The sequence below is a fragment of the Falco peregrinus genome, chromosome 2 (genome assembly GCF_023634155.1).
Source record: "Falco peregrinus isolate bFalPer1 chromosome 2, bFalPer1.pri, whole genome shotgun sequence".
In the NCBI taxonomy this organism is placed as follows: domain Eukaryota; kingdom Metazoa; phylum Chordata; class Aves; order Falconiformes; family Falconidae; genus Falco; species Falco peregrinus.
Window position 1 is genome coordinate 98,557,788 of NC_073722.1, and position 21,727 is coordinate 98,579,514.

Consider the following 21,727-nt stretch of genomic DNA (forward strand, 5'->3'; position numbering starts at 1 on the left):
GAAGAACTTTCTAACTCCCCATATTGAACAAGCATTTCTGCCTCCATCACAGGCAAGTTTTCTGGTATAGAATGACAGCTGACTTTTATTTCTGACTCGCTGCTGTTCCTGTTCTTTCCTGCCACACACCCACACGTATTATCCCAGGATAAAGGAGGAAGGCCAGCAGAGAGAGAAAAACAGCTTTTACTACCTTTTCCTTTCCTTGACCTCTCCATCCTACCAAAAAAAACGAACAGCCCTCCCTGTCGTCGTCCCCCCTGCACACAAAACAACGCTCGGTGCCGTTTCCCCCTGGCTTTGACAGAAGCTGACATACCTGGAGCTGCAGGCGATTGCTCTTCAGCCCCGTGAGGGGTGACTCTAAATTGCAAATTCTTTCTTCTCTCCTAGCCTGGTCCACACATTGTTAACGGCTGTTGAGGAGCTGGTAAACCCAGTGGCTGGTGGGTAGCTCCCAGTCCCCTAGCTCAGAGCTGCCGTACGCACAGCCTCAGGAAATTCCTCCCAGCCCAGTCCCGCAGATGTGGACACTCCTGCTCCTGTTGGTGGCCCGGCCAACACGGAGGCAGATACGCAGATAGGGCACCCACCCCGCCAGCCGCACGTGCTGACGCCGAGCAGCGCTTCCACGCGCAGCCAAATAAACACGGGCAGCACTTCCGTGACCCTGCGTACCACCCGGCTCTTCTCCTCTCCAGCTGTTCATGATGGAAGGTCGCTAGCAAAAACACAAGCACACCCTTTCCCTCCAGAATCACAGACCCCCCACACCCACAGGTACCTTGCATGCTAGTGTAGGCTTTAAATCTGCCTGTCAACTAAGCCCAGATCCAGGGCCCCCTACGCAGTCTCCAGCTCAGACCCTGGGTCTTTCCAAGCGTGGGTCTCCTACAGACTGGCTAGTTCCTCCTGAAGTTCCCTTATGACTGCAACATGTGCACGCACACAGCCCGGAGAACACGAGGCAATACAGGGAACAGCAACAGGATTTTGCAGTATGGCTGTGGTGGTTAGGTGCAGGGCTTGGTCAGAGAAACGGGCTGACCAGCAGCTTGTTCACGTGTGATGGCTCCTGTTGTGTTCCCTTCTCCCCACCTCCCCATCCTTGTTCTTCACCATCCACCTTGACCCCTCTTTTCTTTTTGCTTGTATCCTCCCAAATAAGCAACCCTCCCCTAATTACTTTTTCATGATTGGTCCTAATTTTGCTACATCCATGTCCAAATTTAGAATTTCTGATACTTACCTAGGTCACCTCAGCATGGCATGGTGTTATGGATATAGTGCCCCAGGGAGCATTGCCCTGGCAAGATTCCATTCCCCCAAAGGTCCTCGCTTGGTCATCTCACTTAACTCTCTCTTAACTGTTTGTGAAACCGAGCTGCTCCTTGCAATGTTACTGCAACGTGTCACCTTCTCAGTCTTCTATTTGGGCTGAGCCATTTTTCACGTCATGTCCAGCAGTTACTCATGGTCTGTCCAGCAAGACCTCGGCCAAGAGCCTAGCCATCTCCCTGTGAGCCTACTCATCTCAGCAGCTACCTTGCCAAGGTTAGACTCAAATAAAATGCACAAAAGTAAGGTGCCTCAGTAGCTTTTCATAATCTCACGTTGGAGCTAATGTTAGCTTTCCGTTCATCCAAGAGCACTGGCTTTCCACTGTCGCTGACTCCTGTGTAGGATTGCCAGTGACGGGACCGCATTCTGGGTTGCTGAAGACCCACTCTCAGAAATAAATACTCACCAAGGGGCTGCTCTGGAGGTTTATATTTCTATCAGATGTAAAAATACCCATGGAGTAGGTGAAACCATGTCCTGGCTGGGGGGTAAATAAGTGTATTTTTCTGTTCAAAATGAAGCAACCTTAATATGTAGCTTTCACCCCAATACATTCCTAAACTAACATAACCAGCCTGCTTTGTTTACAGTAGTGCTTTAGGTGATGTACTTCTGCTTCAGAGAACATCTATAAGGGTTCAATAACTATTTTTTTTCCTTCCTTTAACCAGGAGCTCAAGACTCTTGCGCATACCAATGTGGGGAGCTCCTTGGTACCTGTTCTTGCCAAGCAACGTGCCAGTCCTTGGGGGTTTGCTGTCCTGATTATAAAGAATTTTGCCTTCAGATTTCTCCATACTCAGGATCTCTGATGGGAGGCAAAGACTTCTCAATTGAAAATACAGCTTTTAATGCCTCTTCTGTGATAACGTGCAGGTGGGCCATGGTTTTGTATTCCTCTGCCAAAGGGAGGTGAACCTTTCTAATCCCACTTTCTGACAATAGGTAATTGCCACAAAACAAGACTAGGCTATACTGGACTGAAAACTTGCTTTGTAAAGTTGTCAGAATCCTGAAACACGCAAAGGTTCTGCTGACCCTCACCCCCAAAGGTGCGCGTTGTCCGTGTTTCTGCACGGGATCATTTAATTTAGGTCAAGTTACTGTGCAATATGATCATGACCCTGCTAGTTCATCCCTTAACATAGCAAAACAGTGACTTCTAAAAGAGCTTCCTCTTGGGACTTTTTGTTGTCAATATTTTTTTAGCATTTTGTGAAAAAGAAGTATTCACTTCTTAATCTGAATGAGAAAGCAATGAGAAAGAAATGTAGGTAGGACGGCTTATCTTTTTCCTGTAAGACAAAGCTGTGGATCCTAAGCGTGTACATGTGTCACACATGCAATACAGACAGTACACTGAATTTTACTGACCCCCATGCCCTGACATTCTTTCCACAGAAGGTCCTGAGTGAGATTCTGGAGGCCTTCCCATCTAGATAGCAGTACCTGAAAAGGTTTTTAGTTCTTCATCGGGAAAACCTTTGACCTAGGCATTCATACTGTAGAACACAACTGTGTACTTTTGAGTTACATGCACAGTTGCGTTAGTGTAGCCAGTACAGCCGTCAGTGCAGCCCAGCAAAGGCACACCTTGCTGGCAGGCTGCAGCTCCCAACGGTACCTGGGGTAATGATGCAGTCGTCATACATCCACCCTGAAGAGTCACAGGTGGGTTATACTGTAGCACACTGGGCAAGAGCCCTAACTGGGAGCAGATGGTTAAATAACGAGAAATGATTTCTGAGTTAATCTCTGCAACAGAAATTCTAGAACAGCATGAAATTACCTGTGTTGCATTCACTGGGCTTACAGGCAAAAAACCCCACAAACCCAGAAATTTGCTTTGCCTGCATGTCACGGTCGGTGTCAGCCACCCTGTAATCCTACTCATCCTATAACATCACCTTTGTCTTCCTGGCTGTCCCTTTGTTATTTGTTGCTATTTTATCATGCCCCTCCTCCCCCAGTAATTAAATAGTAAATCTAAGGCTTGCCGATTGCTGTGTATTTGTGCCATGCGCAGCACAATCCGCACCGGTGTAAGAAGCACAAAGTACACATGGGGATTTTTCAGTTGATTTTCACTGCTACAAGCAAAACAGCCACGGGACTTGGAAGGGTCTACACATGGCACGAGGCTGCTTAATGAAACACAACTGAGACATTCAGAATTTTCCTTCTCTCAATGGTGACACTGAAAAGTGTTTTCAACATCAACAGGTTCAAGCAGAAAATCAAAACCAGTGGCTATGTTGCTAAGGATGGAAAAGCCCACTGCATCTCCCCATTGCTGTACGAGACTGGTTTCATCCCTTTTGACGTTTCTGCAGATGATGGGCTGATGTTTCCATACTCTGGAACTTGGTTATCAGGTTACTCACTTAAATCTACAGTATCCCTCTCTATATTCGTGCTCCGTGGATGCAAGGTTATATAAGCTTTTCCTTCTTGATCACTTTTCTTCTTCTTTAACAGGCTGTTTGACCTCAAAAAGTCATTCTTGCTGCCCTTGTGATAATTCATGTTTTGAGAGACAAACTTCCACAGCAGTTGTGATCTGCTGCTATAGAGCAGCAGCAGCAGCATTAACTCATTAAAGGTCCTGCTTACCAATGAGGCTGACCAAGACAGTTCCCTTTTGTAGCTACTTCTGTCGGAAAATAACTGCATCGCGGTGGTATAATTTAAGGACTACAGACAGTAGTAAGGGTTGCGTTCTTTCAGCTTCAGCTTTTTATATCATGCATCCTGTTAGTAAACATGCACAGGGGAAGTACTGCTAAGTCTTAAATAATATAGTGACACCTTTCCAGAGCTATGCAAAGCAGAAATGTCATTAATCCTGTTTTTCTGTTCTGCGGTGCAGTACATCACAACAAAGTTTCAGATGCAGAAAAATGCACGTTGGTAAATGAGACAAAATGGCAGTACTATGGCACCCCCAACACTGACGGGAACTTAACTCTTACCTGGACACAGCAGACACTTGCAACAACCCACGTCAACATAGAAGTCTGGGGATACCAGGAAACAGGTAAAGGGACGTTTTTCCTACCTGCACACAGGCAGTTACGGACGGGGGTACCTCCTGGGCAGGGCTGTGCTCGGTGTTGGGGACATCTCCACCGAGGCCCTGAGGAGGGACCCGCAAGCAGAAATAACTCACGACAATAACGGCAGCATTTCCTCTTCATTTACACATGGGTGGAGACATCTTGTGGTCATTTCCAGTGTCCAATGTAATTTTCTTCCTGTGTGACAAGGTGATAGTTACTCGGAAAACTGGTTGGCCGAATGGAAATACCTTTACACTTTGGCAAAAGAAATCCCCAACACCGGGAAATTCTCTTTCATTCCTGTACCCGCTAAAGGGAATTACAATACGTGGGACTTCGGAATTTTGAGAATTGCACCCAGCAGCTATTCTGAGGGGCAGAGGCAAGTACATCACAACATTTATTTATTCTAGGTACCTTATTATTGCTTCCTGTATCGAAGCTGCTGCCTCCTTTGATGTTTAAAATCGGGACTCAGTCTCCCTTTCGCATGAAAAAGTGGGGAGAGCATTGGAAGGGTAGAGGGGAGAAAAATTCATGGGTTGAGATAAAGACAGTTTACTAAGTAAAGAGGGGCATAGACATGGAGGCAGTGATGCAAAGGCAGTGGTTCACCCCTGCCACAAGCAGACTGATGCCCAGTCACCCAGTGAGGGCTGCTTTGGAAAAACGCTGCCGCAGATGGTCTGTGGCATGGGATGTGCCTTTGGCCAGTTTGCGCTGATGGTCTGTGGCACGGGATGTGCCTTTGGCCAGTTTGCGCTGGCTGTCACAGCTCTGTTCCCTCCTAGCTTCTTGCCAACCCCTGTCCTACTCCCTGGGGGGCAGCATGAGAAAGGGAGAAGATCCTGACACTGTGCAAGTACTGTTCGGCAACAGCTAAAACATGGGTGTGTTATCAGCACTCCTTTGGTCACAAATTTAAACCATGGCACCGTATGGGATGCTGTGAAGAAAATTCCTCTACCTCAGCCAAACCCAGTACCCTGGCCAAACTGGGACCTGCTGATTCCTTCTGTCACAGCTGCGGAGGAAGCCCTAATTGTGGAACTTTTGTCACTGCAGCCAGTGACTGCACTTCAGCCTTCCTCTGCATTTTTTTTTCCTATTTTGTATGCAGGTCTTTGCAGTCCTACAAACTGTATGCCCACTTCCTTTTATTCCATTGTCTATTTCCCCATGATTTTTGGTGACTTACTGCTGTAAGTGCTCCATACATATTCTGAGATGGCGTGGATGTTCCTCCATAATTCTTCCACTTGTCTGCAGGTTTTGATGTAGGTGCTGTAGCCCCTGTGAATATATAAATGCCACCTCTTCAGCATTAGAACATAGGACTAATAAATCAGAACCTTTTTTAGCATTTAGGAGTCACTACCCACAGAAAGGTAACCTTTTCTCTTTCTAGAGGGTGTTTTATTATACTTTGTGTAACATATTTTTTCATGGGTGGAGAGCAGAGTAGCTTTGGAATGTTTTAAGGATTCTGAATGGCTTCTCCCCATCTATTGCCATCGCGCCTGATACCCCTGGGGCACAGGGGCAGGTTCTGTTAGAGATTCCAGATGTTCTTCACTCTGGCCTAAATGGAACTATGAGGTGAACAGGCATGAATAGAAAACCTGTTTCTGAAAAGATCCATGTAAGCCAGAATCACAAATGCTAAAATATATTCTGATTATTGCATCCTTGCTGCATGCTGTTACATCACCTTCTAAGTTAGGAAAATATTTACTTGCTCTAACTTTTTGCAGGAAAAAGAAAGCAGTGGCCTTTGTAGTGAAAGAACAACTTGCAAGTTGAAAGATTCTTTGTAATTATAGTTAGTGATTAAGACACAGAGTTATTGTCAAAACAGTGCTTGTTCAGCTATCAGATCTATTTTATGGCTCTTTTTTTTTTTTTTCAAGCAACATTCCGTCAGTCTGGAGCTCAGAGCATGCATTGGCTTGGCACCTTGGGAAAGACTTCAGAAATGACCCAAATGCATGGGCAACTGCAAAATGTATAGAATGGGACAGAAAGGAGGAAAAGCTTCCAAACTTCATAGAAGAAATTGCAGATTGCCCTTGCACCTTGGCACAGGCAAGAGCTGACACTGGCAGGTTCCATGTAAGTTATTAATCCATCCCTCTGGCTTGTCACAGTCCCAAGCAGAAGCTTAGCCACACTCCCTACACACCCCTGTTCCCTCTTTAGAAGTCATGACAGGGAAATGAAATTATATTTCAGTTTGCACAAGTGGTATGTCAAATGGCAGAGGCAGATACAGCTCATCCAGGCAGGATGAGTGAAAGAAGTGCCTGTAGGGCAGCAGATGGAAATCGCCTTCAAAATCACTTTAGACAGTAGTTCAGTGGTAGAGAGAAGGTACTTGGGGAGGGCAGCGAGCCTGTGGAGGTGGGAGCATCCCGCTGGGTGGCAGTCGGTGTGCGCAGGCAGTATCCCATGCCAGAAGAAGCAGGCCACATTTCTGCCTGGTATGTCATAATTCGCTGCAAACCCTTCTGCCTTGTGCTTCAGAGCTCAAGTCCACAGCTGTGATCCGTGATGTCCTGCCTCCTGCTTCCTCCCTCCTCCTCAGCTTCACTGTTAACGAGATCTGACAAAAGCTGAGAAAGCCATTGCCATTTAGTGCACACTTTCACTTACAGTGCTGCTTTGAGGACCAGACAGGGTAACTTCTCTCCTATTCACAATACCAAATGGTGGCAGTGCGTTTACATGTATTTAAAAAAAAAAAAAAAAGTAATTTTGATTACTATCCTTTCCTGGTTATGAAGCTCCAAACATGATGTATATTTTACATTATACAGTTAAAAGCACGTGAAGAAAAAAAATAATTTACAACTACTGCCCTGCCTCTGTCTAAGAATATAGGGCAGAAGTTAAGCGTGGTCTGGCATGACATGTTTGTTGCATACTTACGGCTGACCTCCCCATCCAGCAGCATCTGCTCTTCAAGGTCTGTTGTAACAGACTGCAGAACGCTCGGGTCAGGCTCACGTGTTGCTCCAGTCACCTCGGTATTAAATTCACTGGTTTTCCTATCGCTCCATGCTTCTCAACACATGGCCACAACCAGCTCGCTTGGACTTCACACACACAGCGGGGACAGAGGGTGGGGAAGGGACCCAACGATGGAAAGGCTGGTGGGGCAAGGACCCCATTAAGTGTGAATGTCGGTCTTTTTCAGACGGATTATGGCTGTGACATTGAAAAGGGGAGTGTGTGTACTTACCACCCAGGTGCTGTGCATTGTGTAAGAGCCATTCAAGCCAGGTAAAGTCCATTTTTTAAAACTGCATATTTTTTATGACTCGTTCCACCTGAGAGGTGGCAGTGTCATGGTGTCATGGAAGTTGCAGAGACTCAGCTGTCAGGTTCGCAGCAACCATAATTTCCCTCTTATTGATGTGTTGGCCCTCACTGCTGAGATGAAGTTAAGGCCTTAGATTTAATAAACAATTAATTGCACTGGGCTAAACCTTAGGATACCTAAACAAGCACCAATATCTGAAAGAGATTTGATTAGGCTTGATTAAACCCCTCCTGTACTGGTCTACTTAAGTCCAGCAAGTTATTCTTTGCACTCTTTCTATTGGAACAATTTTAAAGAGTGTTTGTGTGGCTCTAATGCCTACAGAACGTCCTTACCACCTTGGTTAACCCCCCCTCCCACCCTATGGCCCTATCCCTAATCCGATCTCGTTTATGTGAACGGGGGGCAAGAAGTCTGGCTGGGAGGTATTCTCTCTGGACATCACATAGAGCTTGGCCACCAAAACATTTAGTTATGGCCATAAAAAGGCAATTTAGGTGACCTCTGAATAGGAGCGGACTTTGCAGAGCTGAAGGGTGACCCCTCTCCCCTGCTTCCCTCCGCCAGCCGGCAGTTCGGGGCAGGACAGCAGTGCTGCTACGACTCTGCGGGGGCCCAGATCCTCACGCGTGACTCCATCGGCGGCAGCACGCCCGACCGGGGCCACGACTGGGGTTCGCCGCCGTTCCTGCAGCCGCCACGGATACCTGGCTTTTCTCACTGGCTTTACGATGTCATCAGCTTCTACTACTGCTGCCTGTGGTCTGACAATTGTCACTTCTATATGAAGAGGCGTCCTTCCAGCGACTGCAAGACGTACCGCCCGCCTCACGCTGGTAAGGACTTCAGAACTCCCTTACAGAGTCCGGCTGTGTTGGCTTTTAGAGTGTTTGTGTGTGTGTCTGTGTGTGTCGGTTGACAATGGTGAGGGTACAACACCCGGTGGCAAATTTCCATGGAAGGTGTCTATCGATCTATCAGTGGCAAAATCTAGATGTGTTTTTTAATTGTCCTGCAAGATTTTCTGCTGTTGGAGTATCTCATTAACGCCTGGAACCTAAATAGCCACCGTTTAGTAGGCAATGTCCGTGACTTCTTATGGTCAGTGGGCACTTTCTCAGAAAGAAGATGGTTGAGGATGATTAATGACAGCTTGGCAGTACTAGAAAAGCTGTCGTGCAGAAAAATGCCACTGATATCAAATGTGGAGGTTTTGACGTCTACAAGTGTGTCTATTGTCCCTGCCCCTTGCTTTTAAGTGCTCCTCAGGTCTTGCCATATCTCTTGCTGCTGCATGTCTTGCTGCCTTCTGTGCTGCTGGGGTGTTGAGGTGTCCAGCAGGATTGTGGCCTCCCACAAAGAAAGGTGCAAAGAAGCAGCAGTTTGCTTCAGGCAAAAAGCAGAAAACTGCAGAAGGCACTGAAGGAGGTAGCTAGGACGTGATGTGGCACAACATGTGGCTCTCCCAGGACTAGCAATAGCAGGGAGTGGAAGTCTTCCCAGATTTCCCCTACTAAATTTTCCTATCTGGAAGCAACAAAGGAATAGGGAGCTGGGAGCCAAGTGTGATAACAAGGTTGGAAGGACAAGGTCCTGGGCAGCCCGTGGCCCAGTCCCCCAGTCCCAAACGAGGTGAGCAGAGTGGACATGGTGATGGCAGCAGCAGTCAGTTGAGAGTCCAGATCTCCAGATGAGTTTGTGGTGACCAGGCAGGTCCAAAGGAAAGCTGAGAAGTCAGTCTGCTGGACAAGGTCAAAGATCTGGTCCAGTGATGGTAACCAGGGTGAGACACAGCCCTGTGATTGTCAGGCACGTCTGTAGTGACAGGGCATGCCCAACGAGAAGCCAGAAGGTCAGTCATGGGTCTGTGTGCAGGTCAGGGCTCACAGCCAGGCATGGCCAGGGCTGTGTAGGAGATGGAGACGCTGGTGTGAGACTGCTCAGTGCAGTTAGGGCCTGTGAGCGCTCAGGGCACCGACAGTTCCACTACGGGAAAGAAAGACTACAACATGCCTCTTGGAAGCAAAGACACGTCAATGAGGGATGTAAAGCATGTGGTCTTGTAAAAAGATTCCCAAATGTTCTTATGCTGCATCATGCTTGGTTACAGACGTCGTAGGCATCAGGCTGCAACGGTGCCTTGGGAAGGCAAATGCCATAACGTCCCTCCCCTTCCTTCTTCTTCCCCCAGCTTTATATGCTGAGCACGATGCCATATGGTATGGATATCCCTTTGGCCAGTTGGGGTCAGCTGTCCCGGCTGTGTCCCCTCCCAGCTCCCCGTGCCCTTCCAGCCTTCCCGCTGGCAGGGCCTGAGAAACTGAAAAGTCCTTGAATGACTGTAAACACTCCCAGCAGCAACCAAAGCTGCCAGCGTGCACCAGCTACTGAAAAGAGAATGAACTCTGTCCCAGCTGAAACCAGGACAGATAGCTACTGAAGCCCAGGGGGGCTCTGGGGCTGAGGACTGCTGCCCTCAGTCTTTGTTCTGGCCAGGAGAGACTTCAAAGCCCCATCCCATTTCCCTGACTGTCACTTCAGCTGCATGTGGAAGTGCCCTGGTGAGCTGCTGCTGTGTCGGTGTCCAGAACCTTCCATACGTTGCACGCCTGCACATCAGGCCTGGGGCCTGCCGGTGAGGGCCCTGGTAGCGGGTCTGCCGGGTGAGCACTGCTGCCCCTAACAGCCTGCATTTAATAATAAATAAATAACCCTGCAGCAGGGCAGCCCCAAGCGCTGGCCAATGCCGAGGAGAGTGACGGGAAGGCCATTCCTCACTGTTCCCACACTGCTCTGCAAGGCTGTCATGGCCGTTCTTCATGTGACATTTACCACAGATCAGCCTTGCGTTTTTCCCTTTGTTAAAAGGCCATTCTTCGGATCACCACGATGAATTCTTTTTTTCTTGTGAACCTAAGAAGAAGAGTAATGGGTTGTAGTCTTTGTTTGGTCTTATTTCTCTTTTTGCTTTTAAAAACAGCATCTGCTTTGGGGGATCCTCACTTCTTCACATTTGATGGTCTGAACTTCACCTTCAAAGGCCAAGGAGAATACACGTTGGTGGAGTCTGACCTCACGTCCCTAAGAGTGCAGGGGAGGACAGAGCAGGCACGCCTGCCCAATGGTGAGCTGCTAAGGGAGGAAGCAGTGATGGCAAATAAATCGCTTCTGAGGTTGCTTGATCTGCACTTTGCAGCGTTCCTCCTCTCTCTTCTGGTCTTGTCCTTTCTCGGCCGTTTGTGAAAGGTTAACATTTTGAAGCTAATCAGAAGGCAGACTAAATGGTCAGGAAAAAGGTAACTTCCTAATCAAAGACTATTTGCTAGTTTTATTGGCTATGACAAAGGCAAGGGTAAGGTTTTCTGTTGTGTTTAAGAGCTCAAGAAGACAATTCTCATTTCTCTCCATGCCTGTTCCCACCTGTAAGGAAGCGTAAGGTCAGTTCTAGGAATCAGCCAACAGGCACAGCCCGCGGCTGATGCATTTTCATAGTGGTGTAGCTGAAAATTAATAGAAAGCAGGTAAGTGTGTGCCCTGCTTTATTTTCTTTTTGTGTTAGGTGTATATGCATGCATGTGTTGACTGAGCAAAAATGTCCCAGAAGGAGCTGAGAAAAACTTTGGATGGGGAAAAAATTCTTTCTGAGCACCTCAAGCCAGCAGGAAAGTACAGAACATCTGGTGAGAAGTTGGTTGAGGGGAACATTTTTTTTTCTTCTAAGGACTTGATTGTCCTGGTCTTTTGGCTTGGGGCAGAAGAAACTCTCTGGAGACACCAGTGGCCTACATTATTTGGATGGGCAGATTGCAAACCAGCCTGTAAGGAGGCTGTCATACACCTGCATTTTAAAATGGGGGGAAATAGAGTATGACACAGCAGACTGGGATCATGCTTCTCATGACACCCTGAAAAGTCTTACATCAGATACTTTTGTTCGTGCTTTTCCTGTATCTAGTGCTATTTTATGGGGCATAAACCAGCAGGCTTGCCTCAGGAAAGAATACTGCGTCTGGCCTCAGGGTGTGCTTTGAGGATTTGGTACTCTGGTAGAATTATAAGAATGGACTAAAAGTTGTCCATGTGTTTCAGGACCCATATAGACGTGAATGCTCACACTGAACACCGCATTGCATAGGATGGAGATTTTCATGGAAATATTTTGCTCTTGATAGATTTTACTGTGTTTGTGGTAGGAGTGGCATGTGTCACTGAGTAGTTCATTCCAAAAATTAGTTTCTTAAACTTTTGTTCACTCTGTTTCCTTTTTCTGTCATGCCCTCTCTGCAATTACCTTTCATTTTCCCCGGCCTTACTCACAGGACTGAATGTGCAAGGAGATCAGCTGGTCTTACAGCTTAGCCACAGCCATTGGGATCAGTAACTTAGAATTTCCAGACTTTTTTAGCATTAAACAGTCTGCTTTCAATATACCATACTGGTAAGAGACTTATACTGTGGGTTTTATGTGACTTACATGCTTAGCAATTTCCTCCAATATAAATAATCATATTTAATTATTTTTAGGAAATATCTGAGTTGGTCTGGGGTTGGGTTTTTTTCCCCACCTGTATCATTATAACCCTCCATATTTCCTTTATATCATGTTGGGTATTTTGGGGGGTTGTTTTTTATTTGGAAGGATCTGGGGCTCAGGTGACAGGCTTGTCTGCGGTGGCCATGCGGGAGAACAACTCAGACGTGATTGAGGTACGCTACGCACAGGATTTAACTCTGGAGGTCCTGTTGAACCAGAAGATCATCAGCTTCTCTGAGCAAAGTTGGATGGACCTGAAAGGTTAGTTACAAATATCAGCCTTGTAAGCTTTTTTTATTCTGATGGAGCCCATGAACAGTTAAAAATATCTCCACATGTGTGCATATCAGTGCTCTTTTCAGTGTCCTTCTGTTAAACAGGCTGCAGGTCACTCCAGAAATTATGATGTAAGGAGTAAAACGAAGGACAGGCAATGTCCCAGGTCATTTCACTTGATTTTATTATTACATTACTTTCTTCAGTTGCTGCCCAATTGAGGCAGAATCGTGGCAATGCGCAGCTGGCGTGGGCCTCGGTGAAAGAAATAAAACAGAGAGCATGGGGAAGAATGGGCTTCCACCCCGTTTGCCTACCTCGCCCTGTGTTCATACGAGCCCAGTGCACGGATTTCTCTGGCCTGTGAGACTGATTGCAGCTACCGTATGGGCAGGAGTACAGCCAGCAGGAGTACGGGCTACACATCTCCTTCCAAACAGCCACGGATCACGGTGCTGCAGAGAAGCACGCTGTGCCTGCCGTCTGTGCTCCCACAGAGAGGTGCAGCAGGGGGTCATGGCTCCCAGAACCTGCAACCTTCCTGCTTCTCGATGGCTTGGCGGGTGCCCAGCTGGAGCTGGCAGCACCTCTGCTGTCCCCAGGAGGAGGCAGAGGCATCTGATCTGCCAGTCGGCTGGACTGCGGCACATGCTCCTCTCCCAGAATGTCCACAACATAAATGACAACCTGTACCAGCACCTGGTGCTTGCCTGAACTTTCTGGGGTGTAAGAGGATTGTGAAGGGATGGCACGCGATCCTGGCAATGACAGCGAAGTGTCTTAAGAGATGGCTTCAATGCCCATGTCTTCTGTGTCCTCTTTCAGGGGCTTGTAGAGCAATGGTTTTCCCTCTCATCCCATCCATGGAGGGTGAAATGGAATGAAAAACTTTACTCCACATTCTGCTTTCAGCTTACTGCTCCTAATGCAATGAAACCGACCAAGCAAAGTGAAATATAGTGAAATATAACCAAAATATAGACTAAAATATAACTGAATTTCACATTCACCTACCAGGAGCTCTCTGAGTTTGTCAGTTGTTATTTCTCTATTCTTCTGCTGAAAAGGCTATGAAAAGTTGTCTTTTTTTCTTCCAGGGGTGTGATCATTTGATTAGCCTTTATAATAATTTGAAGGATACTCTAAACATCACTGGAATTTTAACAGTAAGCCTTGTGTTCAGCAGAGGAAGTTTTCTGTGGCTGGCAATTAGTATTCCTCAAATGGCCGGGAAATATAATGAAGAGCAGAAGGAAGGGGGAAGGCCATGTCGACAAGGAGCTGCAGGAGCAGAGAGATGCAGGAAGGAAAAAAAATAATATGAAAGGACAGTGATGGGGCTGGGAGGAGCAGCCGTATTAGGGAGGTGTTTACAAGGCAGCCAAGAAGCAGAGGAAACCTGTGAGCACTGAGAGTGGTGCTTCCAGCTCCCATCTCATACCCTAAAGCTGCTGCTCCGGATGCTGGCAGAAGGCACTGCAGCTGGTACCAGCTGTGGAGCTTTTTTTGCTGCTACTCTGCAGCAGCCCTCTTACCACAGCTGTAGGTGCGAAGGCGGGACCTCCCTTCACGTGCTTCCCAGAACACAGCCTAGCGTGGGAGGGAGGAAAAGCTTTTTGGGACACGGTTAACGCTGATGACACACCAACCTGCTCGTGGTGGATGATTGTCTGCTTTGTTCTCCTCCTCTTGTCATTACAGGTCTCTTCCTCCATTCTACACCTGACCAGAACATCACAGTGATGTTCTCTTCTGGGTCTGGAGTGGAAATAAGGGGAAGCGGAGGATTTCTGACCGTGACAGTTTTGCTCCCAGAGAAGTTTATGAATCACACTCAGGGTCTGTTTGGGGTGATGAATGGCCACACAGAGGATGAGTATACCTTCAAGAATAAAACCACCTTGTCAGCTCATGCAAATCCCCAGGAGCTGTTTGAGTTTGGAGCAAACTGTAAGTCATTCCACTGGTCCGTTATTACTTTTTCTTTGCAAATTCAAAACAGCTTGTGGTTTACAGACTAGCAAATGAAGTCTGTGCTAAGCAGCCTATACTAGGGGGAAGAGAAGGGAGTAAGAGAAGTATGCCCTCTACCCATGTGGGTAACATACCTAGCCAAATGACTGAAGGCAGAAGCGTGATGGAGCATCCTGCACTTTGTTCCTTCAAGAGTCAGAGCTCATATTTCACAGTTTGCACTTTGAGAATTCCATCTACTATAGCCAGCTTAACACAGCATCGCCAGACTGAAGTGTTACAGAAGTATAGCGATAGACAAGGTCAGCTGTCTTTTTCCAGAATATTAGCAATGTTTCCATCCAGTACCATGCTGACAATTTTAAAAATCATTTATGAAATGGCAATTTAATAATTGTCCCTTTAAAAAAGAGGGGTGGGGGTGTGTGTAAAAGAATATCTGCTTTCATTTAATGAGAATGATTCGGCTGCTGTATCTAGCCTGCAGCGTTGGACTGGTCAGCATTCCTGCTGACATCAGGTTAGGAGACGGGCCAGAAACATGATGCAAAATACCCTCTGGCTACCAGTCGGTCTCTGTATCGAGCACAGTGTAGCTGTACTCCAGGGTTCAGATCATACTGAAAAGTCTCACTGCTCCTACTTGCAGGGAGTTTCTGATTTAGCAGAGTGAAAACAAAAAGCAGGGCCACAGACATGACAAATGTAGAGACATGCAGGATCAGGATTTGTGTTGCTTGTAATCTGGTTTAGCTAGCTCTGTCTGAGGTACTTCACTGTCATCATTTCACCATCAGGCATCTGAAACCATATTTGTGTGAAATCATAGCTACACAATTATTTGGATCTAATTTTAAGTAATTCATCAAACACTAGGCCGCATGTGAAAAGGAAAATAATCTTGAGCCAGAAGGAAGCTGTAGGGCTTAGTAGTTCTCTTCCAGTTCTAGCTACATTTACATCAATAAGTGCTTGGATTAGTAGCAGAAGGTGGTGGAGCTTTGTAGGCAATATTACATCTGAATCTCTCTCTTTTTCTTCCTCTGTCTCCCAAGGGGCTGTTGAAAATGGAACTTCTCTCTTTACTTACGACACGGAGTTCCTACTGAACAATTTCTTTTATGGGGAAAAGCACAATGCTTCCTTTCTGCCCGTGTTCTTTCCTTATGAAGACCCTGCCGATCCCCTGGTGAAGGAGATGGTCCTGGTCTGTGGCTCTGACCCCTTCTGCAGATTCGATGTCCTAACAACAAGAAGCCTTCAAGTGGGAAGTTCCACAAGACTAGCTCATCAAAGTCACAAGCTGCGGGTAGAAAATCTAAAGCCAGGTGATACAACATTCCACAAAGCATCCATCCCTGCCGTTCTTTCTACAGGGCATCTAGTTAACACTGTTCAAGGAGGCTTTGCTCAATTGTGGGTTCATGCACCTGTAAACACTCTTCTCAGGAGGAATTGTCCTTGTACTAGGAAAAATCTGCACTGGTAGGATACATAGGCACACAGAAAATAAATTTCTTTCCATTTCTTCTACTACTAGCCCACTGTGTAGAACCCTTATCTTTCTATCTTTTCTATGCCTTCACCCATCTTCCTCAAACCTAAAAATGAGGAATTAAAAAAAATCAGAAAGTATTGTCTTTCAGTTAACCTAAAAATCTTTGTCTTCCCATGAGTTGCCACTAAAATGCCATTTGAATTGTTGTTGAATTGAATCATTGTGATGGAGATTTGCTGGTCCAAATCCAAAGTGCATTAACCAGACATGTCTCTTTCACTAGTGATCTCTTGTGGCTGGCTGGATCATCCAGCCAACGGACGGAAGAACGGAACTAAATACCTGCTGGGCTCAACCATCAGTTTCATCTGCGACCAGGGCTATGAACTCACTGGGCCAAAGGAAAGAATTTGCCAAGTGACAGGGACCTGGTCTGGAGACACCCCCAGCTGTGTCCTGCAAACAGGTCTGTTTGCTTTTTAAGTGTTACAAATCGACATTCAAAAAATCATGATTACAAACAAGGCAATCTCAGTATACAATGATGGCCCTTGATAAAAACAACTTCTCTTACTTAGGAAGACATTGGGCAATGAGATCCCTGGGTTTCTGGAAAGACTAATATCCAGATCTAAGTAACAGGTGGTTTATGGTGGTTTGGGATTTTTTTTAATTTCATATATCTACTCTTTCTAAGGGTTTAGGGCTACATGCTTCCCTTTCCCTAGGTTTGGCTGAAAGGAATGGGTAGGCACGCTTCTTGAGTGGGTGACTTGGAACAACTTTCAAACTCAGTCTTAGAAAAACAGGAAAGTGTACTACTTAGCTAAAAATGATTCCTAACGCAAAAATACAAAGGCTACAAAAAGAATCCTAATTTACAGCATTATTTTCATGTAATTTTCTTAAGTATATGTAATATTCTTTTAGCAGCTTTAGAAATACGTAATCTAAGCATACACGCATACACACAGAGAACTGCAGATTACTGAAATCCCTTAGTATTCCCATCATTTGAGCTGTTTTTCAAGTATAAATGATGGTACAACCCCCAAGCATGTATTGTCATCCTTCATTCTGCCATCGTTAATACAGTTTTAACTCTTTGCAACTAACTGGAGCAAATGTATATCCAGCCTGAGCCATCAGAGGGTTATAAAATCACACATTATAAAATGAGTGCCTTAAGAGAAACTGTGCAGAAGACTTTGCACCTAGTTGAACACGAGCCAGCAACATGCCCTTGCAGCAAAGAGGGTTCGTGGTGTCCAGGCTGCATGAGGCAAAGTATTGCCGGCAGGCGGAGGGTGGTGATCCTTCCCCTCTGCTCAGCACCGCTGAGGGCACGCTGGCAGTACTGTGTCCAGCACTGCCTTCCTCAGCACAAGAGGGATGTGGACATGCTGGAGGGAGTCCAGCTCAGGCCACGCAGGTGATGGGGGACTGGTGCGTCTGCCCTGCGAGGAAAGGCTGAGGGAGCTGGGACGGTTCAGGCTGGAGAAGAGAAGGCTGGGGCTGTGGGGGGGCGTATGAGCAGATCTTATGTACAAGTACCTGAAGGGAGGGTGCAGAGGACAGGAGCCAGGCTCTTCCCAGTGGTGCCCAGGGCAATGGCCACAAACTGAGACAGCAGGTTCCCTCTGAACCCCAAACAACACCTTTTTACTGTGAGCAGTGGCACTGGTTGCCCAGAGAGGCTGCAGAGTCTCCTTCCCTGGGGATGCTCCAAAGGTGTCGGGACACGGTGCTGGGCAGCTGGCTCTGGGTGGCCCAGCTGGCGCGGGGGAGTTGGACGAGACCTCCCAGCTCAGCCGTCCTGTGATTCGGGAGCAGACACAGCCTGCGCTTCTGCAAGTCTTCCACTCTTTTGTTTTAAAGGATGATGTTATCTCAGAACAGTAGTATTCTGCGGCAGTAAAATTGCTGTGAGTGATGTAATAGTATTTGGTATAAATAACATAAATCTATTACCCCTTTTTCGTCAGTGCTATTATAAGATCAATTAGCCTGGGACTGTAGTTGGATGTAGTAGCAGTTTACTGTAGTAGGCTGTCTCAAAAATTTACAGGAAACTGCCCAATATTTTCTAACAGCTTCAACTTAGTTTTGCTCACACGCCACGTACGCTGCAAACGCCCGCAAGATGGCAATGTTTCAAAGCGCCAGGGCCAGGCACGGCCACACGGCATGTTGAAGCACTTCTAACGCTGAGTCAATTGTTCCCGAAAGCACTCATCAAATAACTCGTATCAACAGATTCTCCATTCGGGGCTTGCCCCAAACAAATGTGGAAAGTGCACAACACCCCAGCGGTGAATTCTTGGCCGGCTGACACATTGCACCAGCCTCGGCAGCCGTGCACCCGTCGGTGTGCATGTCCGTCGCGGTTCTGCACGTTTAGTGGTATTTGTGAGATGAACCTTAGTGAATGTGGGCAGCAGCCTGTGGACTTCAGCATAAAAAATGATTATTGAACCTTTGCACATAGAAAATGGGGAATTTCGTTTAGTTTTAGATAGATCAGTGAACGTTTATGGAACATTTTCTTCGACCAGCCATTGCGTGTAATCAATACGCAAGTGATGGTGCTCACAGGGGCCAATCGCAGTAGTGATGCTATTTTTGAAAGAGTGAAAGGAGAGGTATCCCAAAACATTTCTGTTTAATATGACAGGCCAGTGCATATGGAGTACTTTAGTTAACTGTTGAAAATAGGAGAGATTCAGCAGTCTAGCAGATAATTTAGCACGCTTCATAGTTCACAGTAATAATAGATCGTCTGTCGGAACGAAATCTTTACAGAGTAAGGCCAGATCTTAAAAAGTCAGTGGCAAACAGTTTTGCCAAGCTGAAAGCTAAGAACATTTTTCCATTGCTGCCATCAACCGCACACATACTGGACAGGAGCCAGTCAGTCTCAATAAGCAAACCGGATGCTGACATTTACACTAGAGAAAGGGGGGCAAACAGCCAGCCCGGAGAGATCCGAGGGAAGGAGCTGGAAGATACGCAGGGACTGACTACGTTCAGAATGATGGAGACGTGCCGCAGCTTTACAGAGAAGCAAACAAAACCCGCAATGTTTTCTAGCACATGGTTTCCTGACAGATGACAAAGACCCACAAGGTGTGAAATAATTTTATTGATCTGATTGTAACAAAGACCTTCCTTACTATTTGATATTTGCGGTTGGGGCTCATTTTTAATGTGAGCCAAAAATTATGATTCTGATCAGCCTCAGGAGGCTGGAGTATGGCAATGCTGCCTGTCGCAGCAGGGTACTGACAACAGTGACAACTGAGAGACAATGTAAAACGCCAATTGCATACACAGTTCTTCATTAATATTTTTTTTTTACTGCTTTGCCCTAATAATGGCATTCATTCCTAGCCTTGTTCCTCCTTTAGCATCATGAGATATGCTGCTGGATATCAGTCTGTGTCTGAGAACGTTATTTTATTGACAGATCCAAGTGTCTCCAGAGAAGACAGGCAAAACAGCCCAAAGTTCCTCTCACTTACGTCTAAAACCTTGAGTGTTTTTATAGCATTGGTAGCTCCTACTTGCTTTCCACATTTCGGCCTCTGGTCTAAGCCATGGTTGGAATCCAGTGCCAGTTTTAGTTGCGTTGATTCTGAATTCAGCATAAGTACAGGAAAGGTCTTCGTGCTGTCAAACCATTGTCACTGAGGTCACTTTGCCTCAGTTTTCCGCTTTACGCAGCAACACGCTGCTGTTCCACCAGTGCCCGTCTTACCCAGCCCGGTGGCGGGTGGCCTTCCCCACGCCAGGAAAATGCAGGCAAAATTAATGGACGGCACTTCCAAATTTCTGGGCGCCTGAGTGGGTGACCACTGACCTAGCCACTGTGATTAGTGGTCACATTTTTACTTCCAGCATGAACTATTAAAACACGCTTTTTCAAATGATTTCTTTCATGCTGGTCAGGAGCACAGGGCCCAGCCCTCGGCGATCCTCAGCTTCCAGGGGTACTTCTTTACGGTCCTGTGCCCGTTACTTGCTGCCGTTTTGTGGCACATCAAAATCAAGCTCAAATGCAATCACCAAAGTTTTTTAATTGCTATATGCTTCTGTTTTTCAAAAGCTGGAACAGTTAAAGGCATGAGGACTAGGAAAACTGCATAGGAAGAGAGGCGGAAACAAGAAAATTGAACACCAGTTATTTTGCAAAATCCATTTCTGTAGTTGAAATTTCAAATACAAATTATGCTGTTGGGCCTGCATATTGTTGCTTTTGAGTTTTGCTTCCTTGAATTAAAGTTTCCATGGAAATCCTCTGCTAATAATTATTTTGCTATGCTTCTAATTACAATCCCACTGCAAGTCTTGCCAGTACCACAGCAACCTCCCTTCACAGAATATCACACAGAAGAAGAAAAAAGAAACCATCCAGCAAAAGCAAAAAGGAGAATCTAGTAAAATCAGAAGTAAAATGCAGCTAAAAATTATAAAATCTTAGCAATAGTTGTAGATGTAGCCTATTTGTGACAGACAATAATTTGGTGGTGCTAAGTGCAATTTGGTTTTGTCTGTCTTTCGTTTGGGTTTTTTTGGTGTTTTTTTCCCCTCCCCTCCTTTCTCACTTTTAGGTTTCATTTTCCAGGTTCAGGCTCTGGGTAAATACAGTTCTTTTTGGAAAGTTGTTAGAAATATCGTTAGTCTTTTGCGCTTTTTTTTCAGATGAGGATGCCAAAAAACATTAGGTTGCCTTATTATGGAATTGTTGTCTGTCTATTGTTTCCAGGAGCCTGGCTGCAAAACATATTAAAATCAAGAAATATAACCTGAGATTATAAATTAAATACAAAGATTTCACGATAGAGGCAATTCACCACTGGGCCAAACTACCGAGGCCAGTGGTGGGTTCTGGTCACTCAGCAGACCGCAGCCATGGAGTGTCCTGCTAGCACTGTGCTGCATCAGCAGGAAAGGGGTGGAACCGGTGACCTGCAGCTCCCTAGCAGAATAAGATGAGAAGAGGAGATCTGTTATTCAAAAATTATTTCATATCTGGTTTCTTTCTCTCTTTCATCATGTCCTTATCACGCAGTCACAGAATTAAATTGACACTTTTAGCGCGTTCACCCTGTCTGATGCAGTTCACTGTACCCACACCAGAACAGTAACTTTTGCTCTCTTTCACACAGAGCATCAAGCAGCAGAGGCAGCTTCAAAATTTTAATGGCAAAATAGGGGTGATTTTTAAAGCAATCAAACCGTATGGAAAAAGGATTGAAAAACTGTCAGTTGTTGGGATTGGCAGTTCCACATAAATACTGTACATTCATGGTGTTGACCATATATTAACCACTAGCTATCCTTCCTTTGTGTTAGAACACCTTTTGCAGCCACCTGCCCTGTCAAATGTAGGAATTACATGACTTCCTACTCTGTACCAGCTTGTTCCACAAAGAACTGTAAAGTTAACACTGTATGTGCACTTTCAGAAATTGTCATGTCTGACTACATTTGAACAGATATGAAGAAATGTATCAATGTCTTCCCTGTTGTTTATGTTTGGTTGTTTGGGTTTTTTTTTTTTGTTTTTTGGGGTTTTTTTGTGGTCGGTCTCTGTTTTTCAGATATCAATCAAGTAATTCTTCTTGGCTGTGTATTTGGAATAGTTGGTCTTGGAGTCCTGGCACGTCTGACTGTCTTATGTAGAAAGGAGAGGTAAGACTCCGTGGAACTGAAAACAGAAA

General features: G+C 46.0%; 1 protein-coding gene across 1 annotated transcript in view; it reads left to right on the plus strand.

Annotated features, from left to right (window-relative positions):
• SUSD2 (sushi domain containing 2) overlaps positions 1-21,727 on the plus strand; it is a 28,034-nt gene that overhangs the window by 3,674 nt on the left and 2,633 nt on the right. The window contains 13 exon segments of the mRNA XM_005230676.3: positions 2,013-2,217; positions 3,565-3,716; positions 4,211-4,378; positions 4,608-4,782; positions 6,311-6,512; positions 7,597-7,682; positions 8,290-8,558; positions 10,703-10,846; positions 12,362-12,517; positions 14,234-14,482; positions 15,562-15,834; positions 16,288-16,470; positions 21,608-21,698. Coding sequence (XP_005230733.3) covers positions 2,013-2,217; positions 3,565-3,716; positions 4,211-4,378; positions 4,608-4,782; positions 6,311-6,512; positions 7,597-7,682; positions 8,290-8,558; positions 10,703-10,846; positions 12,362-12,517; positions 14,234-14,482; positions 15,562-15,834; positions 16,288-16,470; positions 21,608-21,698 — 2,353 coding nt within the window.